This window comes from Oncorhynchus nerka, linkage group LG23 (genome assembly GCF_034236695.1).
Source record: "Oncorhynchus nerka isolate Pitt River linkage group LG23, Oner_Uvic_2.0, whole genome shotgun sequence".
In the NCBI taxonomy this organism is placed as follows: domain Eukaryota; kingdom Metazoa; phylum Chordata; class Actinopteri; order Salmoniformes; family Salmonidae; genus Oncorhynchus; species Oncorhynchus nerka.
Window position 1 is genome coordinate 9,622,965 of NC_088418.1, and position 23,837 is coordinate 9,646,801.

Here is a 23,837-nt window from a genome sequence, read left to right on the forward strand (position 1 = left end):
GACCAACCCACAACACAGGGACCAACCCACAACACAGGGACCAACCCACAACACAGGGACCAACCCACAACACAGGGACCAACCCACAACACAGGGACCAACCCACAACACAGGGCCCAACCCACAACACAGGGACCAACCCACAACACAGGGACCAACCCACAACACAGGGACCAACCCACAACACAGGGCCCAACCCACAACACAGGGACCAACCCACAACACAGGGACCAACCCACAACAATGGGCCCAACCCACAACACAGGGACCAACCCACAACACAGGGACCAACCCACAACACAGGGACCAACCCACAACACAGGGACCAACCCACAACACAGGGACCAACCCACAACACAGGGACCAACCCACAACACAGGGACCAACCCACAACACCAACCCACAACACAGGGACCAACCCACAACACAGGGACCAACCCACAACACAGGGACCAACCCACAACACAGGGACCAACCCACAACACAGGGACCAACCCACAACACCAACCCACAACACAGGGACCAACCCACAACACAGGGACCAACCCACAACACAGGGACCAACCCACAACACAGGGACCAACCCACAACACAGGGACCAACCCACAACACAGGGACCAACCCACAACACAGGGACCAACCCACAACACAGGGCAACTCCCACAAAACCACAACAATAACACCATTTAGATGGCAACTCCCACAAAACCACAACAATAACACCATTTAGATGGCAACTCCCACAAAACCACAACAATAACACCAGTTAGATGGCAACTCCCACAAAACCACAACAATAACACCAGTTAGATGGCAACTCCCACAAAACCACAACAATAACATCAGTTAGATAGCAGCTGCCACAATACCACAACAACAATACCATGGTCACATTTAGATAACAGAGTGAGTCTTTTCAACCAGTTTGAGGGCCTGGTGCATCCCGACGGCGGACAGCTTGCGGTTGATGTTGCGATAACGACAGCGCAGCAGGTTGCTGTAGGTGGTCCTCAGGTCCCTGTTGAAGAAGGCGTAGATGAAAGGGTTGAGGAGGGAGTTGGCATAGCCCAGCCACAACAGGGTCCTCTCCACCCACAAGGGCACACAGCTAGGGCAGTCCGCCCTGCAGATGAAGGGTCTGGCCGTGGACAGTAAGAAGAAAGGCATCCAGCAGACACTGAAGGCTCCTACCACGATCCCCAGGGTGGCTGCTGCCTTCTGCTCCCGCTTGAAGATGGACATGTTCCTCCGGTTGCTCCTCACGAGCCGGGAGAATCGCGTGCACTCCTCCACCTCCCTGTGGAGCCTCAGAGCGGCCGACACACAGTCCACGCTGTCCTCTTCCTCCTCCTGTTCCTCCATGGCCTCCTCTCCCCCCCGCGCCTCCTCCCCGACCCGCGGGAAGCCCGTGATGGTGTGCTTGGCGGCGCTGAGCTTGGCGGCGCGGTAGATGCGGTAGTACATAATGAGCATGACGGATACGGGGATGTAGAACGCCACTGAGGTGGAGTAGATGGTGTAACCAAAGTCCTGGCTGATCAGACACACCTTGTTGTCGTTTACGTTCTGGGCCCAGCCGAAGAGGGGGGGCAAGGTGATGGAGGCGGACAGGAGCCACACGGACACCACCATCTTGGCCATGCAACAGCCATTCTGCCTCATAGGGTAGGTCAGAGGCTTGGTTATGCCCAGGTACCTCAGAACAAACAACAAAAAATACATATCATTAATTAGCTGCTAAACATAAACTGTTTATACATACAGAACATACTACTGTAAATATATTACAGGAACAGAAAACAAACACTGGGAAGTTATTCACCCCAAATGAACTATAGCGATTATAATAAGATACTGTATAACAATGTTATTATAATGTAGCCTACTACAGCTGGGCTATACTTTTGAGAATGGAATTCTAAACTCCTTACAAGCTTCAGTTACTATTATTACAACAGGATAGGAGCAGAAGCAGGGAGACAGAGTAGAGGGAGCAGCAGAGAGACAGAGTAGAGGGAGCAGCAGAGAGACAGAGTAGAGGGAGCAGCAGAGACAGAGTAGAGGGAGCAGCAGAGAGACAGAGTAGAGGGAGCAGCAGGGACAGAGTAGAGGGAGCAGCAGAGAGACAGAGTAGAGGGAGCAGCAGAGAGACAGAGTAGAGGGAGCAGCAGAGACAGAGTAGAGGGAGCAGCAGAGAGACAGAGTAGAGGGAGCAGCAGAGAGACAGAGTAGAAGGAGCAGCAGAGACAGAGTAGAGGGAGCAGCAGAGAGACAGAGTAGAAGGAGCAGCAGAGAGACAGAGTAGAGGGAGCAGCAGAGACAGAGTAGAGGGAGCAGCAGAGAGACAGAGTAGAGGGAGCAGCAGAGAGACAGAGTAGAGGAGCAGCAGAGACAGAGTAGAGGGAGCAGCAGAGAGACAGAGTAGAGGGAGCAGCAGAGACAGAGTAGAGGGAGCAGCAGAGACAGAGTAGAGGGAGCAGCAGAGACAGAGTAGAGGGAGCAGCAGAGACAGAGTAGAGGGAGCAGCAGAGACAGAGTAGAGGGAGCAGCAGGGACAGAGTAGAGGGAGCAGCAGGGAGACAGAGTAGAGGGAGCAGCAGAGACAGCGTAGAGGGAGCAGCAGAGACAGAGTAGAGGGAGCAGCAGAGAGACAGAGTAGAGGGAGCAGCAGAGACAGAGTAGAGGGAGCAGCAGAGAGACAGAGTAGAGGGAGCAGCAGGGAGACAGAGTAGAGGAGCAGCAGAGACAGAGTAGAGGGAGCAGCAGAGAGACAGAGTAGAGGGAGCAGCAGGGACAGAGTAGAGGGAGCAGCAGAGAGACAGAGTAGAGGGAGCAGCAGAGAGACAGAGTAGAGGGAGCAGCAGAGAGACAGAGTAGAGGGAGCAGCAGAGAGACAGAGTAGAGGGAGCAGCAGGGACAGAGTAGAGGGAGCAGCAGAGAGACAGAGTAGAGGGAGCAGCAGAGACAGAGTAGAGGGAGCAGCAGAGAGACAGAGTAGAGGGAGCAGCAGGGAGACAGAGTAGAGGGAGCAGCAGAGACAGAGTAGAGGGAGCAGCAGAGAGACAGAGTAGAGGGAGCAGCAGAGAGACAGAGTAGAGGGAGCAGCAGGGACAGAGTAGAGGGAGCAGCAGAGAGACAGAGTAGAGGGAGCAGCAGAGAGACAGAGTAGAGGGAGCAGCAGAGAGACAGAGTAGAGGGAGCAGCAGGGACAGAGTAGAGGGAGCAGCAGAGAGACAGAGTAGAGGGAGCAGCAGAGAGACAGAGTAGAGGGAGCAGCAGAGACAGAGTAGAGGGAGCAGCAGAGAGACAGAGTAGAGGAGCAGCAGAGAGACAGAGTAGAGGAGCAGCAGAGAGACAGAGTAGAGGGAGCAGCAGGGACAGAGTAGAGGGATCAGCAGAGAGACAGAGTAGAGGAGCAGCAGAGACAGAGTAGAGGGAGCAGCAGAGAGACAGAGTAGAGGGAGCAGCAGAGAGACAGAGTAGAGGGAGCAGCAGAGACAGAGTAGAGGGAGCAGCAGAGAGACAGAGTAGAGGGAGCAGCAGAGAGACAGAGTAGAGGGAGCAGCAGAGAGACAGAGTAGAGGGAGCAGCAGAGACAGAGTAGAGGGAGCAGCAGAGAGACAGAGTAGAGGGAGCAGCAGAGAGACAGAGTAGAGGGAGCAGCAGAGAGACAGAGTAGAGGGAGCAGCAGGGACAGAGTAGAGGGATCAGCAGAGAGACAGAGTAGAGGGAGCAGCAGAGACAGAGTAGAGGGAGCAGCAGAGAGACAGAGTAGAGGGAGCAGCAGAGAGACAGAGTAGAGGGAGCAGCAGAGACAGAGTAGAGGGAGCAGCAGAGAGACAGAGTAGAGGGAGCAGCAGGGAGACAGAGTAGAGGGAGCAGCAGAGACAGAGTAGAGGGAGCAGCAGAGAGACAGAGTAGAGGGAGCAGCAGAGAGACAGAGTAGAAGGAGCAGCAGGGAAATAAAGGGCTAGATCCAGCTGCAGGGGGAAAATATAGTTCTGGAGGGGAAAGTGTTACCCACTCAATTTACTATGTAAATATATATCATAGATTTTTTGAATATATATGTTTAATTTAGTTGACCAATTGGTGCACTACCCGTATGGGAATATTAACACACAATTTCATCAAGTAGCCTATGTGTGCACAAAACACAAACCACAATTTTTATTTAACAAATGAAATGCAATTAACAATTAACAAGCATAACCAAACGGATTTAATAACCTTGTCAAACAACACAAACAATACACTTGTCCTTCTATGTAGGTAATAGCAGTGTGCTTCACCAGAGCTGGAGCTGAGTACCGGCACTTCAAATGTTCTACTGCTTGAGATCCTGTTCCTCTTATAGAATATTATTTCAAAGGTATTGCGGAGCTCCTGCACCTAAATATAAACAGTACTGGCACCAAAATGAGTACCGGTGTTCGCCCGAAAATCTTCCCCTGACAGAACCCCCCCATTCTTCATTGCTGCTACTTGCTTGCTAGTTGAGATTTCTGCTCTTCACTCCGTTGTCAGTTTAACCTACATTTAACCTACAGTTTTCGGTTTGGCTATTTGTTTCAATACGGCGCCCCCCTTCAGCACCGGCCCGCACCCGGGGGCGTCCAGTGACATAGTTGTTCTGAAATGTTTATTGCTTGCCAACATTTTACTCCCTCCTCTATGTTTAATATAACACACATGCATGAATTATTCATTTCAGTTGCCTATCCTATTTGACTCGGATGTGTGCCACAAAGTATTTGACTCTAGGCAACAAAATTAAGGAAATTAGAAGGGGTGGGATTCTGTCATGGGGGAGATTTTCGGCACAACGCCGGCACCTAATTTCAGTCCGTCAATCACTGGGAAATAGGAGTTGAAAAGGCACTTACCTGTCTATGCTAATTACGCACAGCGTCATTATAGATGCAGTGCAACACATCACGTCCATGGCAATAAAAACATTACAGAAGACTCGGCCAAAAACCCATTGCCCCCCAATAAGGTCCGTTATACTGACAAACGGCATAACTGCCAGCGCGATCGAAAGATCGGCAACCGCCAGAGACACTATCAGATAGTTGGACGGCTGCCGTAACTTTTTCACGAAGCACACCGAAATCACCACCAGCAAGTTCCCGCAGATAGTAAACAGCGTGAGCGTGGTGAGGATCGCTCCAATAAATACTTTCTCCACCTTGTCGTAGTTCCGAATTTGTTCCCCGCACCGGGTGCTGTTCTCCATCAGCAGAGTTGAACACTGCGAAGTGGGGGACACCGCCTCCGCCGCCTCTTGCACAATCTTCAGCAAGTGTGGAACGAGCGCCTCCGAAATCATGTTAGTTGCGCCAGGCTCTTCCGCTCTCTCTGTCGCGTAAGATCTCATGTTGCTGTGGTTGAAAGTTCCATTTGTATCCACGACCATGCTGGTTGGTTTTTATCCATGAACATGCAACCCCGAAAAATTCCTACCCACAGACGTGCATGTGGGCATGTGTGATGTAAATGACTCATCTGCATCGTCCGCCCAGAGCGCACATTCATAGTAACCAAGTCAGAAACACGCTCTATTTTATGGACATTACTCAAAACGCACGGCGGAAAAATGTATAGAAAATGTTTCTGCGGACATCTCGCACCTCTGGACGCCACCTAGAAATAACAGCTCCTGGGGGCATGTCAGCGCAATTATATCTGGGTAACAAATGACACCCGAAACACCCGGAATATTGGAGTACTAGCAAATATATTTAAAACCATTTCAAATCTATCAATGATTTATTCAAGACATTAAATAAATATGTCATTGTCTGAATAGTCAACCAATCCAATGCGGCCACGGACAATTACGCATGGAGACACGGGGAACTGTATCCAAATACCTCATTTTATTGGCTTTAATAGAGTTTCAAAGTAGGCCTAATAAATGTGTAGGCTGCAACATGGCCACAAGAAATGCATATATAGCCTACTGTAGCAACTTATTGGAGCTGTCGTGGTTAGCAGGTCTGGGTTCTGGGAGACCCTGGATCGAGACCCCCGGCGTTACACTGTCGCTGTTCGCATATAATCGCTACGTTGGTGTCAGAAGTAGGATGGAGCCCGTGAGGCCATGGTATGTACACGTCCATTTGAATTCGGATCACTTTTTGACAGCACCCCTTTTCATTTGAACCAAACCTTCCATACACATGTGCCCATTGTAGAAGTGGTGACTTGTTTTTATGGCAAAACATTCAACAGATAAATGTGTTCAAAGTTGACTTATTTTGAAAACTCCACCTTTAAAAAAAACATGTACTTATTGTATTCTTTTTTTAACCTTAAAACGTCAATTAGGCCTATCTAAAAAACGCGCAAACGCAGTTATTTTTTTCATATTCGCAAATGTAGCTTAAACCCTATTTGAGACCATCTGATGTTTTTCTGTCGTGCCCGACATCGGTTGAGACATGCAGGGTGGATGTCATATTCTAACTGATAAACATTCCATTTATAATTTACAACAGGGCTATACATTTGGTTGAGTTTTTTTTCTCTCTCGCCTGAGTAGCCTCGTTTCACTGCCAACAATACAACTAAACCATCTAGTGTTCAGCGAAATAATGACACAATGTCAAATGCAGGTAACCTAGTCAAATAATTAACATCCAATCACATTAACCGTTACTCTCTCGCGGGAATTCCACTAAAGGTCCGTATGTAGCCAAACGTAGCTGCTGCTTATGTTGGTATCTGTACTGATGTCGGAGAAGCCATGACAGGGAGACACAGTGGAGGGTTAACGCACGTGCAAGCAGTTGCTCCTGACACCACTTGGGTACACTGCAGCATCCACTGGGAGGCTCTTGCTGACAAGAGCAGCAAGTTTGACAGTTTGAAAAACGTTTTGGACACTACAGTGAAAATGGTTAACTTTTTTAAAGCAAGGCCCCTGAACTCTCGTGTAACCATGTAAAGCGTTTACAACATTCAGAAGTCCGCTGGTTATCAAGGGGCAAAGTATTGGCACATTATTTTGAATTGAGAGACGAGTTTAAAGTTTTCTTTACTGACCATAATTTTTATTTGACTCAACACATGCATGATGACAAGTTTCTCACACGACTGGCCTATCTGGGTGATGTTTTTTCTCGTCTGAATGACTTGAATCTAGGATTACAGGTGTAACAGGGTTATATTGGTGATTCCCCTTGCCACTTTATTGTTAAGCCAATGGGGTTTTTGGTTTTAGTTTTGTCTTGCCTTCCCCTACTCAACATGGCATCTTATTGGCTGGTTTGCGTAGCTTGCTTACGAGGGGGGATGTTCCAGTTAAAATCGTCCCAGTGAACAAGCACCAAACCAGCGGTAAGTTGTTGGTTGCAAAGTACTGTATGTCAAAAGTGATTTTTATACTCCCAAGTGATGATTTAAATGTACAATTTATATCAATTTGTCTGTAAATGTTATTCGAACATCACACACAAGATGCAGCGTTTTTTTGGTGAATATTTGTTGTGCATTTTGTTGTGGAGTATTCCAGCTAATACTAGCTAGCAACTTACTGTGTCTGGTGGGGGTGGGGGGGTCGTATATTTTGTACAGTGCGTGAGTGCAGAGTTGGATGGTGAGCCGTGCATTGCATGACGTGCCATTTTGTGCTGTTTCTATCAGAATAAAGCTCCATGACTGGTGCTACAAGTTGGAGTTCGTGTCGATGACTGATTGTACACAACGCAAGAAGAGTACTGTTACACAGGGACTCTCCGTAACTATATTACATGTGTGGGACAAAATTGAGGCTATGTTTAATAAGTTGGAGCTCTTCTCTGTCTGCATTAACAAGAACAACACACAGGTCTTTCCATCATTGTATGATTTTTTTTGTGTGCAAATGAACTCAAGCTTACGGACAATGTTAAAAGCGAAGCACCTGAGTGAGTTGGGTGTCAATTACGCAGGTACTTTCCCGAAACGGATGACTCAAACAACTGGATTCATTATCCCTTTCATGCCCTGCCTCCATTCCACTTACCGATATCTGACACTTACCGATATCTGAACAAGAGAGCCTCATCAAATTGCAACAAGCGGTTCTGTGAAAATTTAATTTAATCAGAAGCCACTGCCAGATTTCTGGATTGGGCTGCGCTCAGAGTATCCTGCCTTGGCAAATCGCGCTGTTAAGACACTGATGCCCTTTGCAACCACATACCTATGTGAGAGTGGATTCTCGGCCCTCACTAGCATGAAAACTAAATACAGGACCAGACTGTGTGTGGAAGCAAGCATTTCGCTACACTCGCATTAACATCTGCTAACCATGTGTATGTGACAAATAAAATTTGATTTGATTTGATTGATTTGAAATGATTTAAGATTGAGACTCTCTCCAATACAACCCACATTGCAGAGTTATGTGCATCCTTTCAAACACACTCTTTGCATTAACCTGTGGTGAGTTATTCACTATTTTCGATGAACAAATAAGGTTTTATATGTAAGATGGTTAAATAAAGAGCAAAATTACTGATTATTATTATATTATTATTTGTGCCCTGGTCCTATAAGAGCTCTTTGTTACTTCCCACGAGCTGGGTTGTGACAAAAACTCACACTCATTCTTATGTTTAGTAAATGTATTGTATAGTGTGTGTGTGGCAGGCTTAACATGATGGCAAAAAACAACATTTGAGAATGTGCTGACCCTGGAGCTAGATGGGGTACAGCTGACCCTGGAGCTAGATGAGGTACAGCTGACCCTGGAGCTAGAGGGGGTACAGCTGACCCTGGAGCTAGAGGGGGTACAGCTGACCCTGGAGCTAGATGGGGTACAGCTGACCCTGGAGCTAGATGGGGTACAGCTGACCCTGGAGCTAGATGGGGTACAGCTGACCCTGGAGCTAGATGGGGTACAGCTGACCCTGGAGCTAGATGGGGTACAGCTGACCCTGGTGCTAGAGGGGGTACAGCTGACCCTGGTGCTAAAGGGGGTACAGATGACCCTGGGGCTAGAGGGGGTACAGCTGACCCTGGTGCTAGAGGGGGTACAGCTGACCCTGGGGCTAGAGGGGGTACAGCTGACCCTGGTGCTAGAGGGGGTACAGCTGACCCTGGTGCTAGAGGGGGTACAGCTGACCCTGGTGCTAGAGGGGGTACAGATGACCCTGGTGCTAGAGGGGGTACAGCTGACCCTGGGGCTAGAGGGGGTACAGCTGACCCTGGTGCTAGAGGGGGTACAGCTGACCCTGGTGCTAGAGGGGGTACAGCTGACTCTGGTGCTAGAGGGGGTACAGGTGACCCTGGTGCTAGAGGGGTACAGATGACCCTGGTGCTAGATGGGGTACAGCTGACCCTGGTGCTAGAGGGGTACAGCTGACCCTGGTGCTAAAGGGGGTACAGATGACCCTGGGGCTAGAGGGGTACAGCTGACCCTGGTGCAGAGGGGTACAGCTGACCCTGGGGCTAGAGGGGGTACAGCTGACCCTGGTGCTAGAGGGGGTACAGCTGACCCTGGTGCTAGAGGGGGTACAGCTGACCCTGGTGCTAGAGGGGGTACAGATGACCCTGGTGCTAGAGGGGGTACAGCTGACCCTGGGGCTAGAGGGGGTACAGCTGACCCTGGTGCTAGAGGGGGTACAGCTGACCCTGGTGCTAGAGGGGGTACAGCTGACTCTGGTGCTAGAGGGGGTACAGGTGACCCTGGTGCTAGAGGGGGTACAGATGACCCTGGTGCTAGATGGGGTACAGCTGACCCTGGTGCTAGAGGGGGTACAGCTGACCCTGATGCTAGAGGGGGTACGCAGCTGGACGTTGAATGTTTGAAGGGGTACGGGACTATAAAAAGTTTGGGAACCACTGATTTAGGAGATTATCACCAGATATAGGCAGTGACCATGGACCATTCAGCAGAACAGTTTTGGTTGAGAACAGTATATTACATAGCGCCATCATGTGGTCTAATTGGATATCAGTATTTGTCCTCGTGGCAAAGCTGTGATCAACTCTAAAAATCTTTAACTTGAGGATAATTTTGAAGACACTAATGAAATCAAACCAACCATCATCTTCGATTTTAATACACTATAATCACTCCTGTGTTGGCTGGGTCTGCAGAGCAGAGCATCTTCCCAAATAAGAAGCCAAGTGACGAGATATGAATTGTAACATTGTTACGTAGGACCCTTACACAGTGTTACATCGGACCTTGCTATGGTGTCAAGTTTCACCAGTTTGAACAGTAGGGCTACACAAAAAAATCTGTTGACACAGAAGTTTTAAATGGAGAAAAAAAAATCCCCACACAATAATAGGATATACATTTAATGTTATTTTACTGTAAAACATTATAACGTGTTTTACATTAAAAAAAATTATAATTTGCTTTTAATTAGGCTAAAGAACCGTAGTTTAAAGGAAAGGTTCACCCAATTTGAATATTATATTGTTTTTTGTGCATCTCTGACTGATGTTCTATCGATTCCCTGGGTCATTTCATGTTTTCATGTGTATCTGAGTTACTGGCGTTCAAGCAGGCAGAGATCCGGCCGGTATGACGTAGCACTGTGATAAAGTCTCTCTCACTACATTGGATGTTAATAGGAATATGCTTTTTAAATCGTTAAAACTTCTATCATACATGTCAGATTCTAATACTGGCAGATGTCATAACGCAGGAGAATGTCTTCTCTTGAATGAGCCATTGATATTTTTTGCGATATTCCTACCTTGAGAAATGTGTCATTTAACGGAGTGTCTAGCACATTTTTCCTATACTCTCGGCGGCAGTAAGAAAGTCATCGTCATCTGCGCCCATTCAACATAATCTAGATTAACGTTTTTATTACTTCTAAACAAAATTCCTTGTTGGGGTTCTCAGACACTTACAATGATATTTTGATTCTTGCTTGAACAGTTGCTAAGATTATACAGTACAGTACCAGTCAAAAGTTTGTACTCACCAACAAAGGTTTTTCTTTATTTTTACTATCTTCTACATTGTAGAATAATAGTGAATACATCAGAACGATGAAATAACACATGGAATCATGTAGTAACCAAAAAAGTGTTAACAAATCAAAATGTGTTATATTTTAGATTCTTCATAGTAGCCACCCTTTGCCTTGATGACAGCTTGGTATTATCTCAACCAGCTTCACCTGGAATGCTTTTCCAACAGCCTTGAAGGAGTTCCCACATATGCTGTGCACTTGTTGGCTGCTTTTCCTTCACTCTGCGGTCCAACTTATCCCAAACCATCCAAATTGGGTTGAGGTCGGATGATTGTGGAGGCCATGTCATCTGATGCAGCACTCCATCACTCTCCTTCTTGGTCAAATAGTCCTTACACAGCCTGGAGATGTGTTGGGTCATTGTCCTGTTGAAAAACAAATGAAAGTCCCACTAAGTGCAGACCAGATGGGATGGTGTATCGCTGTGGTAGCCATGCTGGTTAAGTGTGTCTTGAATTCTAAATCAATCAAAGACAGTGTCACCAGCAAAGCACCCCCAAACCATCACACCTCCTCCTCCATGCTGCACAGTGGGAACCACACATGCGGAGATCATCCGTTCACCTACTCTGCGTCTCACAAAGACAGAGCGGTTGGAACCAAACATCTCAAATTTGGACTTATCAAACCAAAGGACAGATTTCCAACCTGTCTAATGTCCATTGCTCGTGTTTCTTGGCCCAAGCAAGTCTCTTCTCATTATTGATGTCCTTTAGTAGTGGTTTCTTTGCAGCAATTCGACCATGAAGGCCTGATTCACACAGTCCCCTCTGAACAGTTGATGTTGAGATGTGTTTGTTACTTGAACTCTGTGAAGCAGTTATTTGGGCTGCAATCTGAGGTGCAGTTAACTCTACTGAACTGCAGCAGAGGTAACTCTGGGTCTTCCTTTCCTGTGGCGGTCTTCATGAGAGCCAGTTTCATCATAGCGTTTGATGGTTGTTGTGACTGCTCTTGAAAAAACGTTCAGAGTTTTTGAAATGTTCTGTATTGACTGACCTTCATGTCTTAAAGTAATGATGGACTGTCATTTCTCTTTGCTTATTTGATCTGTTCTTGACATAATATGGACTTGGTCTTTTACCAAATAGGGCTATCTTCTGTATATCACCCCTACCATGTTACAACAAAACTGATTAGCTCAAATGCATTAATTAGAATGAAAGCAATTCCACAAATTAACTTTTAACAAGACACCTGTTAATTGAAATGCATTCCAGGTGACTACATCATGAGCTGGTTGAGGGAATGCCAAGAGTGTGCAAAGCTGTCATCAAGGCAAAGGGTGGCTACTTTGAATAATCTCAAAAATAAAACACATTTTGATTTGTTTAACACTTTTTTTTGGTTACTACATGATTCCATATGTGTTATTTCATAGTTTTGATATATTCAAAACTAAACGAAAATCGTTTTTTTTTTAAACAAACAAAAAAACTGGAATGACTGGTATGTGGCAGGGTCTACAGACAATCATGGATTCCAAAGGGAAAACACCTTCTTTGCCCACTTTAAGGACAACACAGGCTACGCTGCCGCCATGTCCTCAGAGCATGCGTGGTGCTCTCCCAAGGACTGTGGGATCTTGTTTTGTGGCTGACGCAAGCCATTAACCCTCACAAGGCTGCCGGCCCACAACGCTGCCACCCCTAGCCATGTCCTCAGAGCATGCGTGGTGCTCTCCCAAGGACTGTGGGATCTTGTTTTCCGTGGCTGACGTAAGCCATTAACCCTCACAAGGCTGCCGGCCCAGACGGCAGAACAACAGATTTGTACCTTGTCAGCTCGGGGATTTGAACTTGGAACCTTTTGGTTGCTAGTCCAACACTCTAACCACTAGGCTACGCTGCCGCCCCTAGCCATGTCCTCAGAGCATGCGCAGACCAGCTGGCTGGAGTGTTTACCAACATATTAAATCTCTCCCTAGCCCAGTCTGCTGTCCCCACATGCTTCAAGATGTCCACCATCGTTCCTGTACCCAGGAAAGCAAAGGTAACTGAACTAAATTACCATCGTCCCATAGCACTCACTTCTGTCATCATGAAGTGCTTTGAGAGGCTAGTTAAGGATCATATCACCCCTACCTTACCTGACAAGAATGCCTTACCTATGTAAGAATGCTGTTCATTGACTATAGCTCAGCCTTCAACACCATAGTACCCTCCAAGCTCATCATTAAGCTTTGGGCCCTTGGTCTGAACCCCGTCCTGTGAAACTGGGTCCTGGAATTCCTGACGGGCCACCCCCCCAGGTGGTGAAGGTAGGAACCATCAACTCCACTTCACTGATCCTCAACACAGGGGCGCCACAAGGGTGCGTGCTCAGCCCCCTCCGGTACTCCCTGTTCACCCATGACCGAGTGGCCACACACGCCTCCAACTCAATCATCAAGTTTGCCGACAACACAACAGTAGTAGGCCTGATTACCAACAATGACGAGACAGGCTATGGGGAGGAGGTGAGGGCCCTGGGAGTGGTACCAGGAAAATAACCTCTCCCTCAACGTCAACAATATGAGCTGATCGTGGACTTCAGGAAAAAGCAGGGGGAGCACCCCCCTATCCACATCGACGGGACAGTAGAGGAGAAGGTGGAAAGCTTCAAGTTCCTCGGCGTACACATCACTGACGATCTAAAATGGTCCACCCACACAGACAGTGTGGTGAAGAAGGCGCAACAGTGCCTCTTCAACCTCAGGAGGCTGAAGAAATGTGGCTTGGCCACTAAAACCCTAAAACGTTTACAGATGCACCACTGAGAGCATCCTGTCGGGCTGTATCACTGCTTGGTATGGCAACTGTACAGCCCGCGAGCGCAGGGCTTACCAGAGGGTGGTGCGGTCTGCCCAACGCATCACCGGGGGCACACTGCCTGCCCTCCAGGACACCTACAGCACCCAATGTCACAGGAAGGCCAAATAGATCATCAAGGACATCAACCACCCGAGCCACGGCCTGTTCACCATGCTATCATTTTATTTCACCTTTATTTAACCAGGTAGGCTAGTTGAGAACAAGTTCTCATTTGCAACTGCGACCTGGCCAAGATAAAGCATAGCAGTTCGACACATTCAACAACACAGAGTTACACATGGAATAAACAAACATACAATCAATAATACAATAGAAAAAGTCTATATACAGTGAGTGCAAATGAGGTAAGATAATGGAGTTAAGGCAATAAATAGGCAGTGGTGGCGAAGTAATTACAATTTAGAAATTAAACACTGGAATGGTAGATGTGCAGAAGATGAATGTGCAAGTAGAGATACTGGGGTGCAAAGGAGCAAGATAAATAAATAAATACTGTATGGGGATGAGGTAGGTAGATAGATGGGCTATGTACAGGTGCAGTGATCTGTGAGCTGCTCTGACAGCTGGTACTTAAAGCTAGTGAGGGAGATGAGTCTCCAGCTTCAGAGATTTTGCTTGCTGGAGCGTGTGCTACAAGTGGGTGCTGCTATGGTGACCAGTGAACTGAGTTAAGTGGGGCTTTACCTAACAAAGACTTATAGATGACCTGGAGCCAGTGGGTTTGGCGACGAGTATGAAGCGAGGGCCAACCAACGAGAGCGTACAGGTCGCAATGGTGGGTAGTGTATGGGGCTTTGGTGACAAAACGGATGGCACTGTGATAGACTGCATCCAGTTTGTTGAGTAGAGTGTTGGAGGCTATTTTATAGATGACATCACCGAAGTCGAGGATCGGTAGGATGGTCAGTTTTACGAGGGTATGTTTGACAGCATGAGTGAAGGATGCTTTGTTGCAATGTAGGAAGCCAATTCTAGATTTCATTTTGGATTGGAGATGCTTAATGTGAGTCTGGAAGGAGAGTTTACAGTCTAACCAGTCTAATCATGCAGAAGGCGAGGTCAGTACAGGTGCTTCAAAGCTGGAACCGAGAGAGTGAAAAACAACTTATTTCTCAAAGCCATCAGACTGTTAAATAGCCATCACTAGCCGGTTCTACCTGGTTACTCAACCCTGCACCTTAGAGGCTGCTGCTCTATATACATAGACATGGAATCACTGGTCACATTAATAATGGAACACTAGTCACTTAAATAATAATTTACATACTGTATTATAATCTACTGTATTTTAGTCAATGCCACTCCTACATTGCTCGTTCTAATATTGATATATTTCTTAATGACATTGTTTTACTTTTAGATGTGTGTGTATTGTTATGAATTGTTAGATACTACTGCACTGTTTGATCTAGTTTCACAAGCATTTCGATACACTCGCAATAACATCTGCTAAATGTGTGTATGTGACCAATAGCATTTCATTTGATTTAGGCGGAAATCTACATTTTGGTGGAAATCTACTTTTAAGATGTTTAAAGTGTATGATGACGAAACATTATATTAAACAGGACATTCATACGCGCCTTAAAATCCAATTGTATTCCAAAAGTAATGTTAAATGCACTCATAAGCAACATGGGGCGGCAGGGTAGCCTAGTGGTTAGAGCGTTGGACTAGTAACCGGAAGGTTGCAAGTTCAAACCCCCGAGCTGACAAGGTACAAATCTGTCGTTCTGCCCCTGAACAACCCACTGTTCCTAGGCCGTCATTGAAAATAAGAATTTGTTCTTAACTGACTTGCCTAGTAAAATAAAAAAAAATGTAAATAGATACTTTTTTTTGATGGCGTTCTATAAGAACTCCACCTTGTTCCTCCACTAATTTGCGCGCATCGCAAACACAGAAAGGAGTATATTTGGCTGCCTCTTTAGTCCAGTGCGCATTGCATGGTGCAGATGCCAGAGATATTATAGAAAGGAGATAAGAATCCCATGCATATTTAGAATTGTAACGCGCTACCCAGCAGACTGTTGACCAATTGGGTTGACGTTGTCATGGTGCGTCACGCGGTTGCTAAACTAGTCGTCACCCAATCCCTTCTCAAAGTCAGTGTATATGTCGAGAAACGTGCCTAATTCTTCTCGCAAATACGTTTTCTCACGATTTCTAAGCTATACGATACCTCAGTTAGCAAGTTAATTATATTTGTACTTCTTGTTGGCGAAATGTGTGCTTATGTTGGGGTTTTTGAGCTAGCGCCCAAAAGACTCCCGTTCACTCCTTCAAGGAGAGTTGTCCCAGGATCGCCCAGAATGCACCGTGCGGCCCATTGACGTAAAATAGACAACGTCTCCTATCTCCTCAAAAGTATTTATACAACGTTTCCTATCTCCTCAAAAGTATATCTGCCGTTGCGAACGTCAAACTCAATCTGCAGGTTGAACATGGTGAGATTGTATACGCCTAAATGAATAGTGCAGTTTGTTTAGGACAGTTTAAATCTAACGAGCTACGTTACATGCTGATATTGTCTTTGGTATTAATGTGTCTGCTAGCCAGCCAGCCCATTGCATTGTGGATGTTGTAGTCGACTTGACCTGTAACAGATTTCCACAATGATTTTCCATGTTGATACCAACCTTATTCTAACTCCTAAATGAAACATTTGTTCACAAAAAAATATTGTTCTCACATATTATTGTTATTGAACACTGTAAATTAAAGGGATTTAGTGGTTTTGGGTGGATTTTTCATTTAATGGTTGTGTTAACATTGACTATATGGAATACAGTTTCGTGATATTAGAAGGGTATAGAATGTTAAGGTCACACAGGGCCTAGATCTCATTAATTCACCAGTGATATGTTTGCTATTCAAATTAATGGCAGAGAGTTGACATGACATCGCTAACAGAAAGGCGCTCAGTCTAGCTAGACTGAGTGTTTGTTACAAAACAAAATAACTTTGGGTTGTGTAAGTTGATTTCTCTACGACCCACAGAGGGCGTTGCTGTGGCTTCGTCGCATTCACGTCTTGTCATGGCTGCCATAGCACTGGTACAGGGTGCGAGTAGGGGTCTGGGACTCGAATTTTGCAGAAATATCTTAATAAACAAAGCCCCAGGAGCATTGATCGCGACATGCAGAAATCCGGACAATGCCGCGGAGTTGATGAGCTTAGTTGCGCAACATCCGGGGAAAATGACCGTTCTGAAATTGGACGTAAACAGAGAAGATGATATCCAACGCGCGGCTGAACATGTTAAAAAGGTATTCGGCAAAGTTGACCTGATCATCAACTCCTCAGCGATGCTTCATCCCTCTGGCAAAGGTGAGACCAGCCTGAAGGATGTTTCTGCACAGGTAAGCTAGCTAAATCGAGTCATACGACGATCAGTGATGGAACTAGTGAAAAGTAAAGCAAACGGCTCGTTGAACAGTTAAAGCTACATCTGTGATTGGTTAATAGCTGGGCTATATTGGTAAATACATTTTTGAGAATGTGAAATCAATGACAGTTATTTTCTTGATGAAAATGTTACAACTTTAATAGCCCCTCAGAACCCGTACTATATTTACTTATTGATTGTAAACAATGTCATTCAACATTCTTCACAACATGGTTAAAACTATCATGTGGATGTCATGGACTGCCAGTCCTTATATTGAGAATAATGTCTATGGATTTGAGAGGTGATACATTTTTTCCCTAGCCCCATCCCTCAACTGTATACTAAAACTAGTGTTTTTTTTTTCAAATGTCAGACTCATTCATTGTTGTGTTTTTAGGGAATAATCTCAACATTGACAACAAACACTGTGGGACCATTGGTGATGGCCAAGTACTTCGCTCCGCTATTGCAGAAGGGTAGTGGTGCATTTGGCCAGCAGCCGCCAGAGAAAACCAAACGGCATAGTGGGATCATTGTCAACATCACTGCAAAAGTGGGATCCATTGGTGATAACGGTAGGCATCATATGTATCATTTTTGGAAGTCAATCCCATCAATCATAGAATCATCTTAGTTGATCGAATTGTTAAAATATTAAACAAATAAAAAATGGAAAATCTAAATGTTATTTGTCACATGCTCCGAATACAACAGGTCTACCTGTCGTGACAAATTACATTACATTTTTCATTTGTATTTGATTTGTTTAATATTTTAACAATTCGATCAATTAATAACAACCTCACAGTGAAATGCTTACTTTACAAGCCCTTAACTAACAATGTAGACCTTACCGTGAAATACTTACTTTACAAGCCCTTAACTAACAATGCAGACCTTACCGTGAAATACTTACTTTACAAGCCCTTAACTAACAATGCAGACCTTACCGTGAAATACTTACTTACAAGCCCTTAACTAACAATGCAGACCTCACAGTGAAATGCTTAGCCCTTAACTAACAAAGCCCTTAACTAACAATGTAGACCTCACAGTGAAATGCTTACTTACAAGCCCTTAACTAACAATGTAGACCTTACCGTGAAATGCTTACTTACAAGCCCTTAACTAACAATGTAGACCTCACAGTGAAATGCTTACTTACAAGCCCTTAACTAACAATGTAGACCTCACAGTGAAATGCTTACTTACAAGCCCTTAACTAACAATGTAGACCTTACCGTGAAATGCTTACTTACAAGCCCTTAACTAACAATGTAGACCTCACAGTGAAATGCTTACTTACAAGCCCTTAACTAACAATGCAGACCTTACCGTGAAATGCTTACTTACAAGCCCTTAACTAACAATGCAGACCTTACCGTGAAATGCTTACTTACAAGCCCTTAACTAACAATGCAGACCTTACCGTGAAATACTTACTTACAAGCCCTTAACTAACAATGCAGACCTTACCGTGAAATACTTACTTACAAGCCCTTAACTAACAATGCAGACCTTACCGTGAAATGCTTACTTACAAGCCCTTAACTAACAATGCAGACCTTACCGTGAAATGCTTACTTACAAGCCCTTAACTAACAATGCAGACCTTACCGTGAAATGCTTACTTACAAGCCCTTAACTAACAATGCAGACCGTACCGTGAAATACTTACTTACAAGCCCTTAACTAACAATGCAGACCTTACCGTGAAATGCTTACTTACAAGCCCTTAACTAACAATGCAGACCTTACCGTGAAATGCTTACTTACAAGCCCTTAACTAACAATGTAGACCTTACCGTGAAATGCTTACTTACAAGCCCTTAACTAACAATGCAGACCTTACCGTGAAATGCTTACTTACAAGCCCTTAACTAACAATGCAGACCTTACCGTGAAATGCTTACTTACAAGCCCTTAACTAACAATGCAGACCTTACCGTGAAATGCTTACTTACAAGCCCTTAACTAACAATGCAGTTTTAAGACACTCCCTAAAGAAGTAAGAGATAAGAATAACAAATGAATTAAAGAGCAGCAGTAAATAACAAGAGTGGGGCTATATACAGGGGGTACCGGTACAGAGTCAATGTGGAGGCTATATACAGGGGGTACCGGTGCAGAGTCAATGTGGAGACTATATACAGGGTGTACCGGTACAGTGTCCATGTGGAGGCTATATACAGGGGTACCGGTACAGAGTCAATGTGGAGGCTATATACAGGGGGTACCGGTACAGAGTCTATGTGGAGGCTATATACAGGGGGTACCGGTACAGAGTCAATGTGGAGGCTATATACAGGGGGTACCGGTACAGAGTCTATGTGGAGGCTATATACAGGGGGTACCGGTACAGAGTCAATGTGGAGGCTATATACAGGGGGTACCGGTACAGAGTCTATGTGGAGGCTATATACAGGGGGTACCGGTACAGAGTCTATGTGGAGGCTATATACAGGGGGTACCGGTACAGAGTCAATGTGTCAATGTGCGGGGGGCACCGGTGTTGAGGTAATTATGTACATATAGGTAGAGTTATTAAAGTGGCTATGCATAGATAATAACAGAGAGTAGCAACAGCGTAGAAGAGGGGGAGGGACAATGCAAATAGTCTGTGTAGCCATTTGATTAGCTGTTCATGAGTCTTATGGCTTGGGGGTAGAAGCTGTTAAGAAGCCTCTTGGACCTAGACTTGGTGCTCCGGTACTGCTTGCCGTGCGGTAGCAGAGACAACAGTCTATGTCTAGGGTGGCTGGAGTCTTTGACCATTTTTAGGGCCTTCCTCTGACACCGCCTGGTATAGAGGTCCTGGATGGCAGGAAGCTTGGCCCCGGTGATGTACTTGGCCGTACGCACTACACTCTGTAGTGCCTTGCGGTCAGAGGCCGAGCAGTTCCCATACCAGGCAGTTATGCAACCCGTCAGGATGCTCTCGATAGTGCAGCTGTAAAACCTTTTGAGGATCTGAGGCCCCATGCCAAATCTTTTCAGTCTCCTGAGGGGGAATAGGTTTTGTCTTGCTCTCTTCATGACTGTCTTTGTGTGCTGTCTTGGAACTTGAAGCTCTCAACCTGCTCCACTACAGCCCCATCGATGGGAATGGGGGCGTGCTCGGTCCTCCTTTTCCTTATGACTCATCCTTATGAATGATCAAGTGTCTAAGGGCGTCTATTTGACTTTCAAATTGGACTATTTCAAATAGAATGCACTGATGTAGGCTAATATAATTTGACATTTTTATCGACTTAAGTTTGTGGTTACACATTCACACATTAAGCAGTCTATACATTTAAAAGCGAGGGGGCATTATGTGACCTGCATATGGGCGTGGTCATTCAACTTGTAAGTCGAACCATTTCAGCATGAACTCTGTCTGTCCATCTAGGTCTTGGCGGGTGGTACAGCTATAGGATGTCCAAAGCAGCACTCAACATGGCCACGCGGAACCTGTCCATTGAACTGGGGAGGAGCAGACCCAGAGTGGTGTGTGTGTCCATGCATCCCGGCACAGTGAATACAGATTTGTCTCGTCCCTATCACAAGAATGTGCCCAAGGACAAGCTCTTCAGCACGAGCCACTCCGTGCACTGCCTCATGAGCATTATAGATAGCCTGAATATTGACAAAACGGGGAAAGCATACAACTGGAATGGTTCAGAACTGCCCTGGTGAAAAATAACAACACTACACATATTCCTCGACAAAGCTTACCAACCTCAGTCAACTCAGGTTTTATCTTATATTCTGACCGACTGTACCAACTGTTAAATAAAGGTTAAATTTTAAAAATCAAAATAAACTGTACCAAAAATAATGAGTTTCTGCGTATGGGGCTTTCGATGAATGATGGTGGTATATTGTGTCCTAGAAGCTGGCATGAGAAAATAGATACTTTAGTGTTCTTGTTTTACTCATATTAAAATGGAATTATCTGTGTAAGATTGTTGGTAAAAGAGTGACAGTTAAAACAGACACCTTCCTTCAAATAGAGCATGAAAAGTTTGGGGCTTTTTTTTGTTTGTTTTGAAACAACGAAAGCAATAAAGATAAATGTTAAAGAGTAACTGTCAAATCTTATTGAAAAGGTGACACTTTGGAATAGCTTCTTTCTTTAGTTCTGTGAGTTTGTTCAGGAGCTGCTGGTTCTGAGGGTAAATTGAACATCAAAGACAACATATCCTACTTGTTCCAAATATAAAAGAGCAGGTCAGTTGTTCTAAGGTATCTCTACTACTTCATGCTTCTGGCCACTAGATGGTATTAATATTCCAGATTCTCCCAACACATGTCACAATTCAGTTTCCCAGGTGAAAGCCTACTCTACACACCAAAGCCTATTTGATACTCCAATCCTCATAGGCTACATGCTTAATGAGTCTCATTCACAAGACATTTGTGATGCAAATACGACAGAAACAGCACACACTGGTGGACATGTACACTACCGTTCAAAAGTTTGGGGTCACTAAGAAATGTCTTTGTTTTTGATAGAAAAGCACTTTTTTTGTCCATTACAATAACATCAAATTGATCAGAAATAAAGTGTAGACCTTGTTAATGTTCTAAATGACTATTGTAGCTGTAAGTATGTACGTTTGTAAGTGACCCCAAACTTTTGAACGGTAGTGTAAATCCCTCAAAGATTACGGACATGGACAAGACAAGGATAAAATCTCTCCTAGGGTGAACGTGTTTGATTAGAGTAAAAACAAACCTTTTTGATTTCAGCAGACGCAAATAATATTCTTTCAGGCACTTGTTACATAGTGCAGACAGAGAAATCCGATTATCACACACTGGTGTGCATATAGGTCGAGGGTCATTATAGCTTTAAAAAAAAAAAGTGGACTCAATGTCCACATCCCCGTGAAAATTAAATTAGCATAATAAAAAATCCTCATTAAAAAATCAGTCAGTTCAAGCTAGAGATGAGCCCTATCTGCAGTGAAAGACAGAGTTAGAGCAGTGTTTGTCAGACCAGTAGGCATCCCGAAAATCGGTCTTCTCACGAAAAAGGTTTATTGTTTAACATTAATATGACCTTGCTACAGAAAGACGAGACTGTCAAGAACACGATGATGTTCTCCGTTTTGATCTACGACCTCCACAAGTGTCAGGAGACTCTTCTGAAGTCGGCGATCTGCCAACCTCTGTCTGTAGTGTCCCAACAGTTTGGGCTACACACTAATTTGTCCCCTCTGTGGAAAGGTGAGACTCTAGAATGTCCACAGGCCTCACAAGACTCTCTGAAAGTCCCGCCCCCCACCAGTTGTAAAAAATAAACGGAAGTATATAATGGAGACTGTATAAGGGGTTAAATACATGTAATAAAAATGATTTTAAAATTTTTTAAAAATCCTGATCTTTTGTATGGGCTAATAGCAGCAAAGTAATTTTTCATCAAATAATTGTTATGGGTTTTAATGTCAATGTTCCCACGTTTCAGAGTAAACACTGTAGTGTAGCCAAGGCTAAATGTCGGCTCAATCGGAAATTTCCTTTAAAAACCTCAATGCCCATAATCTGTGATTGGATTAAAACCTGGCCCTTGTTTGGTTTGGTTATTTCGTTTTAGTAGTCTACACAATTGTCGCTAAAAGCTTCATTTGTAGGCAGTAGGCCTTTATAGTCTTTATAGCCTTTATAGTCTGCTAAATAAATAAACAACTGATTGAAATAGTAAATGAACACTACTTTAAAATATATATTTTAACTACACAGTAATGAATCAGTCTCACAAACTACTGAAACTAGAGTATAGAGTGCTTTAGGACTTGGAACAGTTTCACTCATGAACCTGAGTAGCCTGTCCTCAGTAGCCTAGTTCTAATCATGACGCAGGTATATGAACAACAGGTTGGTCTGCAAGGCTATTACGCAACCATTTCCACTCTGACTATTTGACTGTACTGTCTGTTCACAGTAGACCTACGGCAAAATAATAGAACTTCTTATAAATAGATATTCTGAAAATCATATCAACCTCACCAGACCAAATGTTAGTGTGTGCCTAGATAAGAACCACTTCAAAAATAAATGTGAGGAGCCATCCCATCAGTTTGTCCTAGGATAGTTTGTGCCAGATCAAAACAGAAGGTAATGATGGCAACACCCAAAGATACATTCTGACAGTTTCGCCACTATATAGGTTACAGAGTAAACACTGTAGTGTAGCCAAGGCTATATGTCGGCTCAATCGGAAATTGCCTTTAAAAAACTCAATGCCCATAATCTGTGATTGGATTAAAACCTGGCCCTTGTTTGGTTTGGTTATTTCGTATCAATAACTCACCATTTACCTCTGACCCACAGAGATGCACCGGTGTAAACAAAGCTTCATAATCACATGTGAAAAGCAAGGTTTGGGAAAAAACGACATGACATAGTGAGAAGTAAACAGCTTCTCCATCCGAGTCAGTTTTGACACATATAGGAAAATGTTCATCACAGCCGGTCATGCCCTCCGCTTGGCTGTGTTTGTGTGTTATAAATCATGTCAACATTACTGTCTAGGCTACTAACAGCACGCATGACCATTGCTTAATGCATACCTATAAATATGGTAGAGCCACGGCTGAACGTTGCCTCTAACAATAATTACATTATCCATTGCCTAGGCGACTAATTCTACTTTTTAGG

General features: G+C 44.8%; 2 protein-coding genes across 2 annotated transcripts; one reads left to right on the forward strand and one right to left on the reverse strand.

Moving 5' to 3' along the window:
* Nucleotides 1-242: 242 nt before the first annotated feature.
* Nucleotides 243-5,419, reverse strand: LOC115106145 (5-hydroxytryptamine receptor 7-like). The gene is made up of 2 exons (XM_029628700.2): nt 4,887-5,419; nt 243-1,696 (listed from the first exon to the last, which is right to left on the reverse strand). Exons 1-2 carry the CDS (start codon nt 5,417-5,419, stop codon nt 895-897), a joined length of 1,335 nt encoding a protein of 444 aa, XP_029484560.1. The 3' UTR covers nt 243-894.
* An 11,385-nt stretch (nt 5,420-16,804) lies between these two features.
* Nucleotides 16,805-21,262, forward strand: zgc:65997 (uncharacterized protein LOC794398 homolog). Its single transcript, XM_029628702.2, has 3 exons — nt 16,805-17,163; nt 17,590-17,767; nt 20,584-21,262. The coding sequence occupies exons 1-3, from the start codon at nt 16,840-16,842 to the stop codon at nt 20,868-20,870; spliced, it is 789 nt and encodes a 262-aa protein (XP_029484562.1). The 5' UTR covers nt 16,805-16,839; the 3' UTR covers nt 20,871-21,262.
* The last annotated feature ends 2,575 nt before the right edge of the window (nt 21,263-23,837 follow it).